Source organism: Marmota flaviventris, chromosome 2 (genome assembly GCF_047511675.1).
Source record: "Marmota flaviventris isolate mMarFla1 chromosome 2, mMarFla1.hap1, whole genome shotgun sequence".
Taxonomy (NCBI): domain Eukaryota; kingdom Metazoa; phylum Chordata; class Mammalia; order Rodentia; family Sciuridae; genus Marmota; species Marmota flaviventris.
The window spans coordinates 159,352,867-159,368,432 of NC_092499.1; the positions used below are offsets into that span (position 1 = coordinate 159,352,867).

At 42.6% G+C, this 15,566-nt stretch overlaps 1 protein-coding gene across 1 annotated transcript in view; it reads right to left on the reverse strand.

Moving 5' to 3' along the window:
• The window catches only part of Slc24a3 (solute carrier family 24 member 3), a 538,383-nt gene that overhangs the window by 44,479 nt on the left and 478,338 nt on the right, over positions 1-15,566 (reverse strand). Inside the window, exons 8-9 of the mRNA XM_027922464.2 lie at positions 8,740-8,765; positions 1,727-1,780 (exon numbers count right to left, since the gene is read on the reverse strand). Coding sequence (XP_027778265.2) covers positions 1,727-1,780; positions 8,740-8,765 — 80 coding nt within the window. The remainder of the gene's footprint in view (positions 1-1,726; positions 1,781-8,739; positions 8,766-15,566) is intronic.

Genomic DNA, 15,566 nt, shown 5'->3' on the forward strand with positions numbered 1-15,566 from the left:
TACCAGAAAGAAAAACCTAACATGTCAAGTCAGAGTGCAACCTGATGTGTCCAAACTGCAAATTTCTGATAGTTCTCTATTTTCTTATACCTTGAGAAGATGGTCAGTTCTGTAGTTACACACGCTAGAAAATCTAGGAGCTAATTTAGAGTAAAAGAAACAAGCTTCCACAGGGGACTGGCAGCTACAGCTCTGCATTATTTATAAGCTCTTCATCTCAGTGACATGAACATGAGCTAGCAGTTTCAAAACCATGGGGCTTACATGTCACTTAGAGTACAGGAGACATCAGCAATATCTTTCTTGATAAAAACGAAAGACTACTCTGATTCCATGAGGGAAAATAACATATAATATGGTGGTTTCAAAATGTATCAACATGAGTCAGCCTCCTTATATCAGAGAAAAACATTCGGCATTTGGTTTTTTAGGATTAGCTAACTTCACTTAGCATTATTTTCTCCAACGCCATCCATTTCCCTGCAAATGCCATGATTTTATTCTCTTTTATTGCTGAGTAAAATTCCATTCTGTATATATTCCATATTTTTTTAAATCCAATCATTCACTGAAGGGCATCTAGAGAAGGGGAGCATGGGAGGAATAGATGAATTCTAGATAGGGCAGAGGGGTGGGAGGGAAAAGGTGGGAGTAGGGGATTAGCAAGGATGGTGGAATGTGATAGACATCATTACCCAAAGTACCTGTATGAAGACATGAATTGGTGTCAACATACTTTATATAGCAGAGATATGAAAAATTGTGCGGTGTACATGTAATAAGAATTGTAATGCATTTTGATATCATTTATTTAAAAAAATAAAAATAAATAAAAAATAAAAATATATCAACAAATCTTCTGTCATGCTCCCTTTCAATAGGTAAATTAGAGCCCTTGAGTTTGGCCTGCACTTAGTGACTTAGTTCTAATAAAAAGAAAATGGCAAAAGTAATGACGTGTGACTTCTGAGATGGGATTATAGAAAGAGTTCTCTCTCTTTCTCACTGTGGTATTACTCACTCTGAGTGGCATCACTCAATAGCTCTAAGGAGAAGCTCACGTGGTGAGGAACCAAGCCCTCTAACCAGCAGCCAGCCTCAGCCCACTAGCCATGTGAGTGGGGGTCATCCCCAAGGCAGGTCTGCCATCAAATCAAGTATATGATGGCAGTCCTAGTCAACATCTCACCTGCAATCTCATGAGAGACTCTGAGATAGAACTCTGCAGTTAAGAAAGTTCTGGATTCCAACTCTTAGAAAATATGTTTATGGTTTTTAGCCACTAAGCATTGGTATAGCAGAAGTCGATGATAAATACAACAGGAGTAATGGAAGTCTGCAGATATGTGCTTCATGGTTTCAGTCATCTCACTGTGACCCTTATCCCTCAACGCACACAGAAAGATGATTTACCTCTTTTCTTATGCAAGAGACAATCCAAAGCAAGACTGCCAAATCCTCAAGGAGCAAAGTTTCTAGAAAAGTTCTTGAGTGAAACACCAAGGCTTTAATTCTGGCATCACATATAGGTTGGAAGAATTACTGCTATTATTACCAATTAGAAGCACAGAGATTCTCAATAGGTTGCAGAAGAGCCCAATGAGTCTGTGAGAGTAAACATTGAAAACCCAACTGGATACCCACCCTCTCCCCTACTTCTCTTCTCACATTGTGCTAGAGGTAGGAAACAGTTTTGGAAAGGAAATGAAGGAGGTATTTCACTTACTTCATGATAACAATGTAGATCAGGTACATCAGCACGAGGACCAGAGACTCCCACCTGTACACAAAACAAGAACAGTTAAAGAAGGTGGTCATGGGTAGGCAGCCGTGAAGCCCACCAGTCCATACAGAATACATCTGAGTCTGTATGAATGGCCAGGGGGGCAATGCAGGTGGGCTACACACAGTCTCTAGTCTATAGACATTTTCCACACTGTATGCAGTCTTTAATGATCTTTCTCTTTCTTCTCCACCCAAAGGGAAACAAGGCTCCTTCCTCTCTTGTATGTCCTTACCTAAAGAGCTCCTGGACAGCTGAACACAGGCCTCCGTGTATAAATCTGTCCATGGCCTAATCACCCACTGAGATTATTCAGATGCATTTACAAAGAGCAAACTGAGACTAGAGGAATAATTAGATGGGGAGGCCGAGGGTAGTTAAATACGTAGGAGCTAGGAAGAAGGGGTGGGGGGCAGAGAGAAATAAGAGAGGGACACAGAGACACACAGAGACAGAGACACACATAGAGATAGAGAGACACACAGATAGAGACAGAGAGAGGGCAAGAGGCACAAAGAGGGCGGGGGCAAGAAAGAAGCAGGGAGGGGGAGAGTGTGTGTGAGTGTGCATGGGCAGGAAATTGTAAGAATTGGGGGGGAAGGAAAAAAGTTCAGAGAAAGGAAGAAAAAAATAATGAAATGTTTGAGCTTTTTATAATACGAATATATCTTTTATTTCCTTTGTTTTAGTAACTTCCCACCAAAACACTGGGATCTTGTGTTCTGAGCTCCCTTTTAGTTGTCAAGGTACATTAGCTAATTCAGGGAGTAATTCTGCCTTCAAGAGAAGGTGACTGTAGAAGGTTCTAAGGGGGAAATTTCAGAAGAAATCCTTCTTTTGCTCTTTTCAAATTTCATGTTTACAAATTGATCGTAGATAAATATTTGGCCACATGTATAAAGGACAAACATACATTTTTTTTAAAAAATATGGCATTTCTGAAAGTGAGGAGTTGGAGAGAGGCCAGATCACTGTTAAACAGGGGACTGGGCACATAAATTGTAAGTATGTCCACTCAGTGAGCTACCACACCTCCACACCTCTGCAAAGATGTACTTGTCTACTTGTCTACTGCATTTCTATAGTAGTGATCAGGGTTTGGGAGAAGGCATCAAGGTGTCCAGTCTCCTCCACTTTCTGCCTGAATCATTGCCCTCTCTTCTCAAAGGGTTTGGGCCACTCCTTTTCAGTGTCCCCACTGCCAATTCACATGGCAAATGTCTCCAAGTGCCTCTTGTCTGACTCTCACATCATCAATTCCCTGAAACAAATGTACATGTATATGTAGTGTAAACTTCATGGGAAAGTTTGACTTCTTTCCCAGCATTCAATTAGAAGAAAGATGAATTTTAAAAGACTCAATTGGAGGTCACTGAAAAATAAACCAGCTTCCATGAAATGTTATGGACAGGTTGAGTTAACACCAGCAATTTCTAAAAAGGTATATTTATACTCCTTTGAACTCTTTGAGACTTTTCGGGTTTATATTTGCTCAGAACAAGTCCTTCTGTTGGAATATTCCAACCAGGTTCCCTCTGGCCATTTTTCAGGGATGCCCAGTTGATGGGGTTTCCTGCTTTCTTTGTCTTTTCAAGTTAACTTTGTGGGCATCTGGAATCAGGGTTCACAGGAGCCTCCCCTATGTTGAATGTCTTTGTCTCTGAGGTCTCTGTGCCATTTCATTCCCCCCCTTGGCCTTTGTGGTCTGATCAAGTGTCTGATCATCAATACTCTTTGGGGTTCCTTTCCCCAGTGCCATGAGCATCTCTGAGTGACCCCATGATTACATGTCAGCCACCTGCCTCCCCTCTCGCCTGTTAGAGCCTCAGGTCAGTGCTGGGCTTGATTCTGGGTTATGTGTCCAGCTCTTTTGAACAGCGTGGCACACAGAAGGTGCTTAGGAAACAAATTAGATGGACTGGATCCATCTCCAGGTCTCTGAAGTCCCATGGCTCTCCTTCCTCTCCTTCCTACTCTTCCTCCCTGGGATGCTGGGCATCTTCTCCACCTTCCTCTCCTGACCACAGCTCATTGCTGCCCTCTGAGGATCCAGTTCTGGAGTAGGACCTTGGTTTGTTTCTTCCCATTCCCAGAATTCCATTTGGAAACACTTTCAACTGGTGCCTGATTGTCCTGTGAAAGGTTGTTCTTTCTTGGACTGGGTTCCTCCTCTCTGTGCACATCCAGAGGGCACTGCTCTGATTTCCTAATCACAATAGCTCAGGAAGAGAGTTTCCAGGTCATGGCCCACAATTTCTTTCCAAAAGTCACAACTTGAGAATCAAAAGAAGACATAAAACATCATCCTGGGTCCTTTAGTTTTCCCCTGGGGCCTTCAGACTCACAGAATACACATTCCAGATTCCTTCTGATGTTGTGAACCTGTCTGAGTGACCGTCATGGACTCGTGGATCTTGCTCTGCAAGTTGAGAATATACCCTAATAGGTGGGTCTCTGATGCTTTCTATCTTAAGTCTTTGGGATAAGTACCTAACATACATTCTCCAGCCTTAGAATAGAACCCTACCTGGTTTAGGCAGCAAATGATCTCAAGGAAGGTAAGTCCCACCTCTAGTCCCAGAGGATGCATAGTTATTGATCTAAAATTGAAAGTTATTGATCTAAAATTGTAAGTCTAATCCCCCACCCAAATCTGGCCATTGGTTGGTCAAGACAGACCTAGTTTTACCAAAGAGAAGTAAGGTGAAAGGGTGCTAAGAACAACACCAAAGCCCCTTCTTCCCCCTTCTTATCTTCAATATAGACTTGATAGCTGGAACCACAGCAGCCATCGTTTTGGGACTATCAGAGAAAGGCTAAGAGAAATGCACAGCCACTGCTCCATTTACATCTGGGATACTTGATATCTAAGAACAATAAATCAGTATAGCTGGGTTTTCTACTCCTTTCTATTGAAAGCATTCCTGAATGGTTGCTGACCATGAGTTCTTGGCTGAATGTGATATACTGTACTATGGGACAGGAACAGCCAGGGAATCTAAACTGCAGATGATAGGAAGACCTTGTACACTTGGTCCTCCTTATTTATGGGTTCCACATCCGTGGACAGAACCAACCACAGATGGAAAATATCTGAAAAAAAAGCTCTGTGTTGAACATACATAAACTTTTTTCTTGTTCATTATTCTGTAAACACCATAGTATAACAGCTATCTGTACAACATAGACATTGTGCTTAGGTATTGTAAGTAATCTAGGGATGATTTAAAGTATATAGGAGAATGTGTGCAGGTTGTGTGCAAATAATGGGCCATTTTATTTTATTTTTAATTTTAATTTAATTTATTTTTTGGTCCCAGGTATCGAACCTGGGGTACTTAACCACTGAGCCACATCCCCAGGCCTTTTAATTTTTTTTTTTTAATTTTGAGACAGGGTCTCACTAAGTTACTTAGAGCCTTGCTGAGTTGCTGGGGCTAGCCTCGAACTTGTGATCCTTCTGCCTTAGCCTCCAGAGATGCTGTAATCCCATACAGGTGTGCACCCATGCTCCTGGCTAATCATGGGCCATTTTATGTAAGACTTGAGCATCCACAGATTTTGGTATCCTCAGGGGATCCTGGAACCAATCCCCCACAGACACCAAGAGAAGACTGAATTTGTGCTTGGCAAAGCTCATTTCATCCTAAAGAGTACTCTAGTTTCAAAATAAACACAGCTGAGATTACTTTCCTTTTGAAGATTTGGAATGAATTGATTACCTGCTTTGAAATCTCTAGGACAGGCTGGAATATTCTATATCAAGGAATGGAATTCACTGTTTGAAGTATTACTGAAATGTTCCTGTGCTTCAGTTGCACAGATTAAAGAGTCTGAGTTTAAAGAGAGAACTCGGCTCACATGCACCCTGTTTCAGCAGGACAAATGCTTACGACTGGCTGGGTAAGAAGGTAAGAGAAGTGAACAGTGACCAATATTTTCAAGTTCAATCTATATTTTCTTTCCTTCAGTGAGCTGAAATCCCTGGATGTCCCAAAGCAGTTAAAGGCCAGTGGTGCAAACTTTAATTTCCCAGCCTCGCTCATGTGAAAAATGCTCTCCGTCAGCCCATGTATGTGATAACAATAATTACGCAACAGGCTGGCACTCTGGGACTGGGGTTATTTTGGTGCAATGAAAGCCCTCCTGGCTCAATTCTTCCCTGGAAGTTATAGCTGTGGATGGTTTCTGAGTCCAACATCTCCCAGGCTAGAAAAAGGCAGATCCAGGGAATAGCCACTCAATTGTCTCTGTCCCTCTGGGATCCATATTCATAACTCCAGGTATGGGAGTGCTCCGATTAAGAGTCCTGATGACTTGTTCCTCTAATGAACCTAGACACTTTGGTTGTCAGCTTGGGGTTTTACCTGAGGATGATACAGCTTGAATCTGAAATGTCCCCCACAGGCTCATGCTTTGAAGGCTTGGTCCCCAGAGCAGCAATATTCAGAGGTGGGGCATTTGAGAAGTGATTGAATCATGAGGGTTCTGAATTCCTTAGTGGTTCATCCATTGTTGGATTCATAGGTGAACGGAAGACTGGGAGGTAGTAGAAACTGCAGGAGGTGGGACCTTGGGGTCATGCCCTTGGGGACTCCTTCTTGTCCTTGCTCCTTCTTCTCTGCTTCCAGGCCACCATCAGGTGAGTAGCTTTGTTCTGCCACACGTCTCCACCATGATGTTGCAACTCACCACAAGTCTATAGTTTCTACAGAAAACATTTCTGACGGATGGCTGACTACCACTTTCTTGGCTGAACAGTATATACTACTGCTCAATGAGCTTTAGGTTTGGTGAAGGAATCTAAACTGTGTATGACAGGTCCAAGAAACCTCCGAGTCTACAAGCAAAAATAAATCTTTTCTCCTTTAACTTGTTTCCTCAGGCATTTTGTCACAGCAATGAAATGCTGACAAACATAGCTGGGATCTCCTCACATCATGGAGGAAAAAAAGTCTTTAGAATGAAGCAGAAATGGACTTCCCCTTACTAGCTCCAAAACACCTGAAACACTGTAAAAGAGGTTTTGAGGATAATAAATGAAACTGGCTTATCACAAAACCTGCTCTTATCTTCCCACTCTGGTCTGTATTCAGCAATGTCATGGAGATGGCAGAAAAAGAGCTCCCCTGAGAATGACAGTGACCACCCTGGACTGGCCTCTTTTGATGTTTTTCAGCAGTGGAACAGTCATTGACATCACCTGCGACCTTAGCTTCCTTTGTCTCAGCGTCATACACTAGCCAAGACTAGCAACAATGAGCAACACCCAATCACCTACTGTTTGCTAAGTCAGAGCAGCAGCTTTGTTAAGTGTGCCATCGGTTTGCACAAGTTTACTCCTGGAAGTTTTCTTGTACTGCATTTCATCCCCAAGGACATGGGGAGAGAAAACCACCACCCCATTGGGTGGCCACATCCAAGACGGGAACACGAGGAGGCTCTTCCTTACCTCTGACCTGGGGGCTCCCAGGCTACTTGATCCCTTTCAGGCTGTTGATTACTAGTGCTCAAAAAAGATATCCTTCTTATTTTTTAAGAGTCAATATGGAGATTATGTGTCTGAAAGGTCACCCTCGGGGGAGTCCCCCTCCCTCTTGGACAGAGGGTGGGGAGAGAGAGAGAGGTTTGTCAAAAAACTATCTTAATAATACCCTGGTATAATACATGACATTTATCATCAACATGATGATAGGTTCCCTGCCGCCTTCAAACTCTGGAAATCACAGAGATGTCCTTTGACACAGAGATGCCCGCTGGAGCAAAGGGTTAGAACAAAGCGTTAGCGTTTCTTTTGCAGGAAGTGAAGCCAAGTGAACGCTGTACTTCTTTTCGAAGCTCATTCCTGGCTTTAAGTGATGCCATGAAAGTCTTATAGCTACAGAGTCACTCTTATTCCTAAAAAGTTATTTCACACTCTTCTACTTCTAAAGATTAAATATTTGAAAAAATATAACAGGGATGCACAGCACGGGCTATTTCTATTTCCATTTCAAATATATTTGACTTACTCAGAACTCATTTCAAGAATGGGGATTTGGACAGCTGTCCACAATGCAAATATCCTTCCATATATTTAATCTGGACAAAGTTTTCTATTTAAAAAAAATTACTGATTTTCAGAGATCTGAGATTGTTTTATTTGAATATTTGGCAGAACTTTAGTGGGCTAAAGGTCACTGAGGTGCCTGGCTCCTGGCTCCTCAGTTATAGATGAGATTTGGAATCTTGAACTTGGTTTGGATACTGAAGGAGTTTGGATCTGGAATGTCCCCTAAAGACCTATAAGTCAGATTCTTGGTTCTCAGTTTGGCATCAGTGGAAAGTGGTGGAACCTTTAAAAGGTAAGGCTTAGTGGAAGATCTTTGGGTCATTGGGGGTTGTCCTTCAAGAGGATAGTGGGCCTAGTCCTTTCGTCTTTCATTTACTTTGTAACTATAACTGGTTTTGTTCTGTCATGCACTCCTGTCATTTCACAGGCTCCAAAGCAACAGGGCCAACTGATCATAGACTGAAACTTCCAAAACCTTGAGCCCAAACAAACCTTTGCTCTTTATATGTTGCTTATCTAAGTTATTTTGTTATAGTACCAGAAATATGACTAACACAGATATAATTTTAAAGGATCAACCAAATCTCAACCATAGCCTAGCAAATGGTTGACTATAGAAAGACTCTGCAAAGTCACAACATCCAACATGATTCAATAAAGACACATCTAGCTGTGAAGATTCTGAATGGAAGCCCCCACTCCAGTCCAAGAGAAAAAACAATCTCTGCTTGTTGAAAGTCAGTTGAATCCCTTTGTTGAGATGGACAGAGGGTTCCCAAGAAATCTAGTTGTTCCAAGTTATCATGGCATTTCCCTTTCTTTTCTAAACCCTAACTCTGGCCTTCAATATATTTGGATCTGCAATATAACAAGAGAAAATTGGAAAAGGAAAAAAGGTACTTACCAAGAAACTTTTTCATCATAAATGAACTGTGAAAAAAATAAAAAGGATAGATTAGACACACACACACACACACACACACACACACAATGTTTTTAGACTGCATACCATCCACCCTGCTGACATGGTGGTAATCTTCTTGTAATTTCTATCTGACATGGAGTGATGGGAAAAGCAACATACATTGTGGGCTTTAGGTCTGGAAAGGCAGGTAAGAGCAGGGCAGGTCCTTCCAAATGCTAGTCCCTTATGTGCCCCCTGTGAGATTTCTACACATCTCTGGGCACCATGTAGCCCCTTCACAGTTTTTATGCAAGCACTTGAAATTCTACGCACTCAATAGTTTTTTCTTTTCATAGACCTTTTTCCCCCAAAGACAACTTTATATCACAACCAGAAGTGAAAGATCAGCACCTCTTTTCATCACATTTAGAGATTAACCCTGAAAAAAAATCAATGTTTACAGATCCTGGGTAGACACTGTTGGTGGCCATAACGGGTCAGGGGCCTGCCTTTCTGTTGAGGAAAAAGGTTATGGAGGGTCAGAAGGAGTGAAAGACACAAGCGCCAAACCAAGTCTCTCCTCATTTGTTGGGACCCAGAGAGAGAATACACCACAGGGTTTAATTTACACAGTCCCTAGTTCATACACCATCCAAGATCATTTCCCACTTTGTGGCGAGACTGGTTTGATTTATACAGGGAAACCCAGTTGCAGAGAACATTAAACGTTTTCAGGGAGTTCCTAGATTTGTTACTGAATTGGTTCTAGATCTTAACCCTGGTTCTAATTTGAAGTTGCTTTCATGACACATTTATCTGCTCAAATGACTCCTTGGGGAAATCAAATGGGCACACACATTTTGTCCAAGCAGGAAGCTAATGACATGGTTTGTAGTTCTTTCTTTCCAAACTCCGATAGAATTTGGCTCCCTTGAGTAAGATCATCTCTAAGTGACCCTCCCTTCAGAGGCAGAAACCGTCTGGAGACCCCAAGGAATATGCCTGCAGGACCACTTGGGTATAAAGGGCCACCATGACACCAGGATGGTAAAGGAAGCCAGCACTTGTGTTGAGTCGCGGACAACACTGCAGACACAGCTCGCAAGACACCCACAGGAGATTTCCAGTGATCTTAAAGGTCCAAAGGGAAGGTTGAAGAGGAAGGAGCTGGGCTTGTTTATAGCTCCTTCTGCCTAATAAGCCACTGGAAAAAGACATTGTCTTCATCTTTTCTGTAATTCTTGTCTTCGTCATCAGATTCAACAAGTTGACATTTGGATGAGAATGTCAAACCAGAATGGGAAGAAAATTAAAGAAACAAAAGGAAATGACCCCATAATCCAGGTTGGATTGGGTGGCATCTCTTCCCTGGGAGGCATTCACAGCTATTCTGTAGAATAACCAGCTTTACAAAAAATTGTCATCAAGAAATAATGAAACAGATCCTTTCATCTAAGATGGAAAACATTGTCTATTAATTAATTAATTCAATTTAGTCTCAGCAATGGGCTGGAACAATCAATTTGTAGCCACTTAAGAGAATTCAAGATACTGGAAAAGAGTTTATTAGACCAGGCCAATTTAATTTTCTTCTATCAGGGAAGGCAGACAATATCATAGGATATGAAGGCAGTCTCTTCTAAGCTCTTATTCTGGGTGATCTTCTCCACGGGCAGAGGCACAGGTCCTACAAAGGGATTAGCTGGTGTGAGCTCACCCTGGTACCCAGAAAAGTATTTTTTGTGTTTTTTTCCAGGGCCCAGTCATGGGATCAGTTTGGCTTTAGCTGTTGATTATTTCAATGATCCTATAAAAAAAAAAAACTTAGAATGGGCTTAATTATACAAAAAACCCCAAACTGAGAATGGAATGTATGGGGAGCCCAATAAATCAGAGAAATAGTGGGTAAAGCCAGTGAGATTGGATAAGATACCCAGGTAGGGACAGAACATCACGAACTGAAGTCAGGAGGAGGGTTGTGGCCTGTGGAGTTGGGATTGGGATGTGGTTCAGGGAGGCAGACAGGGAAAGAGAAATCGAATATTACTACTAATAAATGGTAGAGCTCTAGAAACATCCAAGCCATGGAAACAGTTCTCTCTTTGATCTCTGTCTGGCCCAAAGAAGCCCCATCACTCAGGGCGCGTGACTGCTACAGCAAAAGCCCAGAGGACTCGGCTGCCCTGTGGCTGATGAGCAAACACAGTTCAGGTTTATCCCTCTACTTAAGCGGATTGTGTAGAGAAATGGGGAGACTCAAAAGAACAAGACCATGAATAACAAGGACTAGAAATCAGACCTGTAAGAAAATCTGAATGGAAACAGGCTTGTTTCTTGTGAGAAGGGAAAAGTGAGTTAGGAACTTCTCTAAGCATTCACTGGGGTCAGATGGAGGAGGAAGGTGGCTGGACATCACTTCTTCAAAAGACTGAAAATAAGAAAATGGGCTGCGGTGCATGCAGTGCAATGGCCCAATACATGCTTAACATGCTTGAACCAACTTGGGTACACCCCCAGCACCAAAAAAGAGAAAAAGAAAAAAAGAAAAGAAAAGAAAATTGGCACTGATTACAGAAGTTTCCTTTAGGCGATGATATTCTTGGAACATCCTGATGGGACGTTTCAATCACTGTGTCTGAACACTTTTGAAATGTGAAGGACAGGTATTACTTTGGCTTGAGGCTGTTGATGGATCAGGGTGAGGGGGTGATGGATTTGTTATTCTTTAAAGATTTTCTTATTGAAGTCCCTTGTCACATTCCTCTGTTTTTATTGCTTTGGCTAGAAAAGAAAACAGAGAAAATAACCCCCCTTATAATAGCACTATTCCTATTGTATAAGAAAACCTGCAATCATTTATACTCATCTAAAACAAGAAACGGCTCCTCCAGTTCCAAGTGGTCACCACTAGGTGGTGCTCATGTTCCAGTTCACTGAACAGGTCTATTCTGCCAAGGTAGAGAAGTTCAAGCCCATATTCAAAGCTCCCTTAGAGCTTCCTCCAGGAGAGGAAGCACCTCCAGGTGGGCACACCACTGGAGGGTTTTCAACTATGCTATTGCTTTGATAAGGCAAGGTGGCATTGGAGGGATAGTTCCTGTTTAAAGCTCTTTCTTGGGGACAAATTATCTGTGTCGACCTCAGTACTCATGTGAGTTGCAAGGGAGTGACCTCCCATTGTGGTCTTTGAAATTGACCCAGACTTTTTCCAATTAGAGTTTTGAACGCAAGCCTTGGATAAGCACCTCATCTTTCTATGCTCTGCTGGTTGTTTGAATCCAGGCACTGGAATAGCACAGAGATCACACATGGGTAATGCCAACCGATAACTGGGCTCCGTATTTGCCGAACATGGGCTAGGCAGGGATCCTGGCCTCTGACCCACATGCGGTTCATCCAGAGCTATCCTGGACTTCACTCTAAGGTTTCCATGTGTTCTCCATCTGCATTAAATGCGAACAAACAGGAATGAATTAAAAAAAAAAAGCCCTTATTTCTTCCAGGCTTCCCAGAAATGGCTGGGTACCATGGAAACAAGCTTGTCATTCCTTGTGTCTGCTGTAGTATTCTTCCAAGCAAGACAGGCAGGTAAATTCCTAGATATCAGAGAGTTCCAGGGAACTGCCAAGGGAATGGCATGTTCAAAATGGAAGAGTGAGAGGGAAAGACAAATCAGGAATGGGCGAGGTATGGCCAGGAGAGGAGAGGCCCAAGGCAGGCGCTGTCTCAACATCACCGTGTCAGTCCCTGGGGTTTCCTTAGTGTGACCTGTAACCATCAAACAGGGGCAACCACGTGGCTGAAGCTACGATTTCATAGCCTGTCTTATAATCAAGCTCACCAGTAGCATTTTAAGCAGTGAAAATAATAGGAGAAAATCAACACCATCATGTTTTTTTTTTCCTTGAGAGAGACTGAAACCTTGAAAATCTCTCTTTTCTTGCTATAAAATGGAAATAGCCCCCCCCCCCCCCAGAATCATCCCACTCAATGGTGTGGGGACTCCCAGAGCTGGTCTGTACTTGGAGTTTTTATTTCTTCAGTCCTGGGAGCAGGGGGTAAGGGTGGTTTAGCTGAGGCCAGGGCAATTATATTGGAGGAGAGTAATCTCATGGAGTATACAGGAAAGCTGACTGCTACATGCATCGGTGTGCATATGCTTTGAGGTTAAATGGTAAGTCTTACTTCAGAACATCTAGAGGTCTGACTGGATAGTGCTAATGATTGCAGGAAGGCAGGAAACAAAGATGACCTAGAAGTAGGGATTGAGAAGAGCTGGTCATCTCGTACAAAAACATAAGGGCAGGCTACAGGGAAGAAAAAGGATATGAAGATAATTTAGGATATAGGGGAAGGCTGATAAAGGATCACATTTGCTGGGCATGACAAAAAAAACCAAAAACAAAACCCACAAAAAACCCAAAAAAACACAAACTAAAATTTCTAAGTCATTTTCCTTGTAAAAGCTGGGAGACTCTCTTTTTGCGTGGTACATTCTCCAAGCCAGCTGACCTGTGTCCCTGTTCAAGAGCAAATGCAAGGATAATCCCAGCCCCCTCATTTTCCAGCATTATTTAAAGCAGGTCCTTTCTCCTACGCACAGCAGTGTCTGAAAAACAGGTCACCTTTGTATGCTCATCGTCAGTTTGTTTCAGGACCTTAAAATTCCATCTCAGTCATTCCCTGTGAGACTCTTATAGCCACCACTGCGGTTCCCACTTGGCCAGGAGAACAGCTGAAACGTAATAGGGGAACAATAAGCCTGAAAGATTCCAAGTCTCCAAATTGGAAAGTGAAGCAGCTAATTCCCAGTGAATAATGGGTCAAAGAGAGTGGGGTGGTGGCCGGAGGGCTAAGGCTAGGGCTAGGGCTAGGGCTCTGTTGCCAGTAGGACAGTGAAGGACAATCATCAATGTGACCCATAAGATTTCTTTTCTCCCATAGAAAGATAAAAAGATTTCTGGAGTATTTAAAATTAGTTTCTTCACACACACAGAAAATAATCCTAGAAGGTGAACAGTAAGACTACTCCTTTCTCTCTAAAAAAAGATCACAAAATAAAGGAAGCAGACACTCCTTTCTAACAGGAAGATTGTGAGGTGGGGACAAGCATGATTTTGAAGACTGTAGGAAGCAAATTTTATTGGAGGAAAATTTCAACTTCTGTATTGGAGCATTATAGCTGTACCATCTTATATACCTGCTCTGGGAAGCCTGAGACGTTATAGCTCCCCAACCTCGGGCAAGTCATTTCACCTCTGGAGCCTTGGCTCTGCCATCTGTAAAATGGGACTCATTTATGGTATCGGTAGCCTACATAGTCATGAGTATCAACTGATAAATCTTCTATCAGTTGACCCAATGTGGTACTCAGTCCCATTGAGTCAATGCTTATTGGAAACTATGGATGCCTGTAAGAGTGTAGGTACATTTTCCATGGGACAGTTTGCTCACTAGAATTGCACCATCCAATATGGGAGCCACTAGCCACATGTGGCGATATAAACGTATCTTAATTAAAATTAAGTGAATTAAAAATTCAGTTCCTTGGTCTCACTAGCTGTATTTCAATGCTCAGTAGCCACATGTGGTAAGTGGCTACCCTAGTGAATCCACAGAGTTCTAGGCCATTTCCATTACAGCAAAAATTCTGTCAGAAGCTGTTGTGGTTTGCATGACTGTCCCGCAAAGATCCATGTATTAAAAGCTTGGTCCCTATGATGGCAATATTTGGAGGCTGAGAAACCTTTGAAAGGTGCAGCCTAGTGGGAGGTCCTTAGGTTAGGAGGGACATGCCTTTGAAAGAAGTTGCAGGACCCCTCTCTCTTCCTGTTCTCTCTCTTGCTTCTTGGTTTATGATGTGAGCAGTTAGCTTCCCTCCTGCCATAAAGGGCCAACTTTGCCAGAGGCCCAAAACAATAGGGCCACTTGAAAATGGACTGGAACCTCCAGGACCATGAACTAAACATACCTTTTTTTCTTAATAATTGCCTTGAGCATTTTGTTATAGTAACTTGAATCTGACTAATACAAAGCACTGACTACCTCTGGCATTATTGAAGCTGGGAGCATTGCAATGAGTCCTCTGGAGATGGAAAAGGAAATGTTAGCTTGGATCAGCCTCACGGCTGTGCCTGTGCCTAGGTGCCCTGAGGAACCACCCCAACTGGGGTCTATGGCTTCCTTGGCCCATCATCTGTAGATAGATAGCACTTGTGAACTAGACTTCAGCCCCAGCCCAAGCTATGGGAAACCTGTTCCACAGGTTTCTCTCCTATCAATGCTCACAGTCCCTGTCCTCAAGTAGAGATGAAGGGTAAAAATAAAGTATTTCTCTTTTAGGGCAGCTGTTTAGACTGGTGATGTAATGAATCATTTGCATTTATGTAAATTACATGATTATGTAAATTACAGTAACATTTCAATATAAGAAAACTGACAGGGCTGCTGGAATTTGGAGAAAGGGCAGGAGCAGGAGGCCCGAGATGCCCATAGTCCAAATGATCAGAGAGAGGGGCAGAAGAGAAGCAGCAGGAGAGTCTGCGATGGTCTGCAGACATTTGTTGGACCTGTAGGGTAGATGCACACAGGAATGCACTCCAAAGAACCCATATGCTCCCAAAGCTTAAGAGGTGACACTTTCCTTGCAGAGACTGAAGTCATCCGTTGAGCTTCCAGGCACATCCAGCTTTTCCATGGTCTGATGCTTCAGTGTCACAAGGGCTAACGGGCATGCTTGACTGAGGCGGGGGAAGGGCCATGAGAACCACATAATTTAGTTCTTGAAATTATGATTGCTTTAGAAAATGACACATTTTTAATTTCTT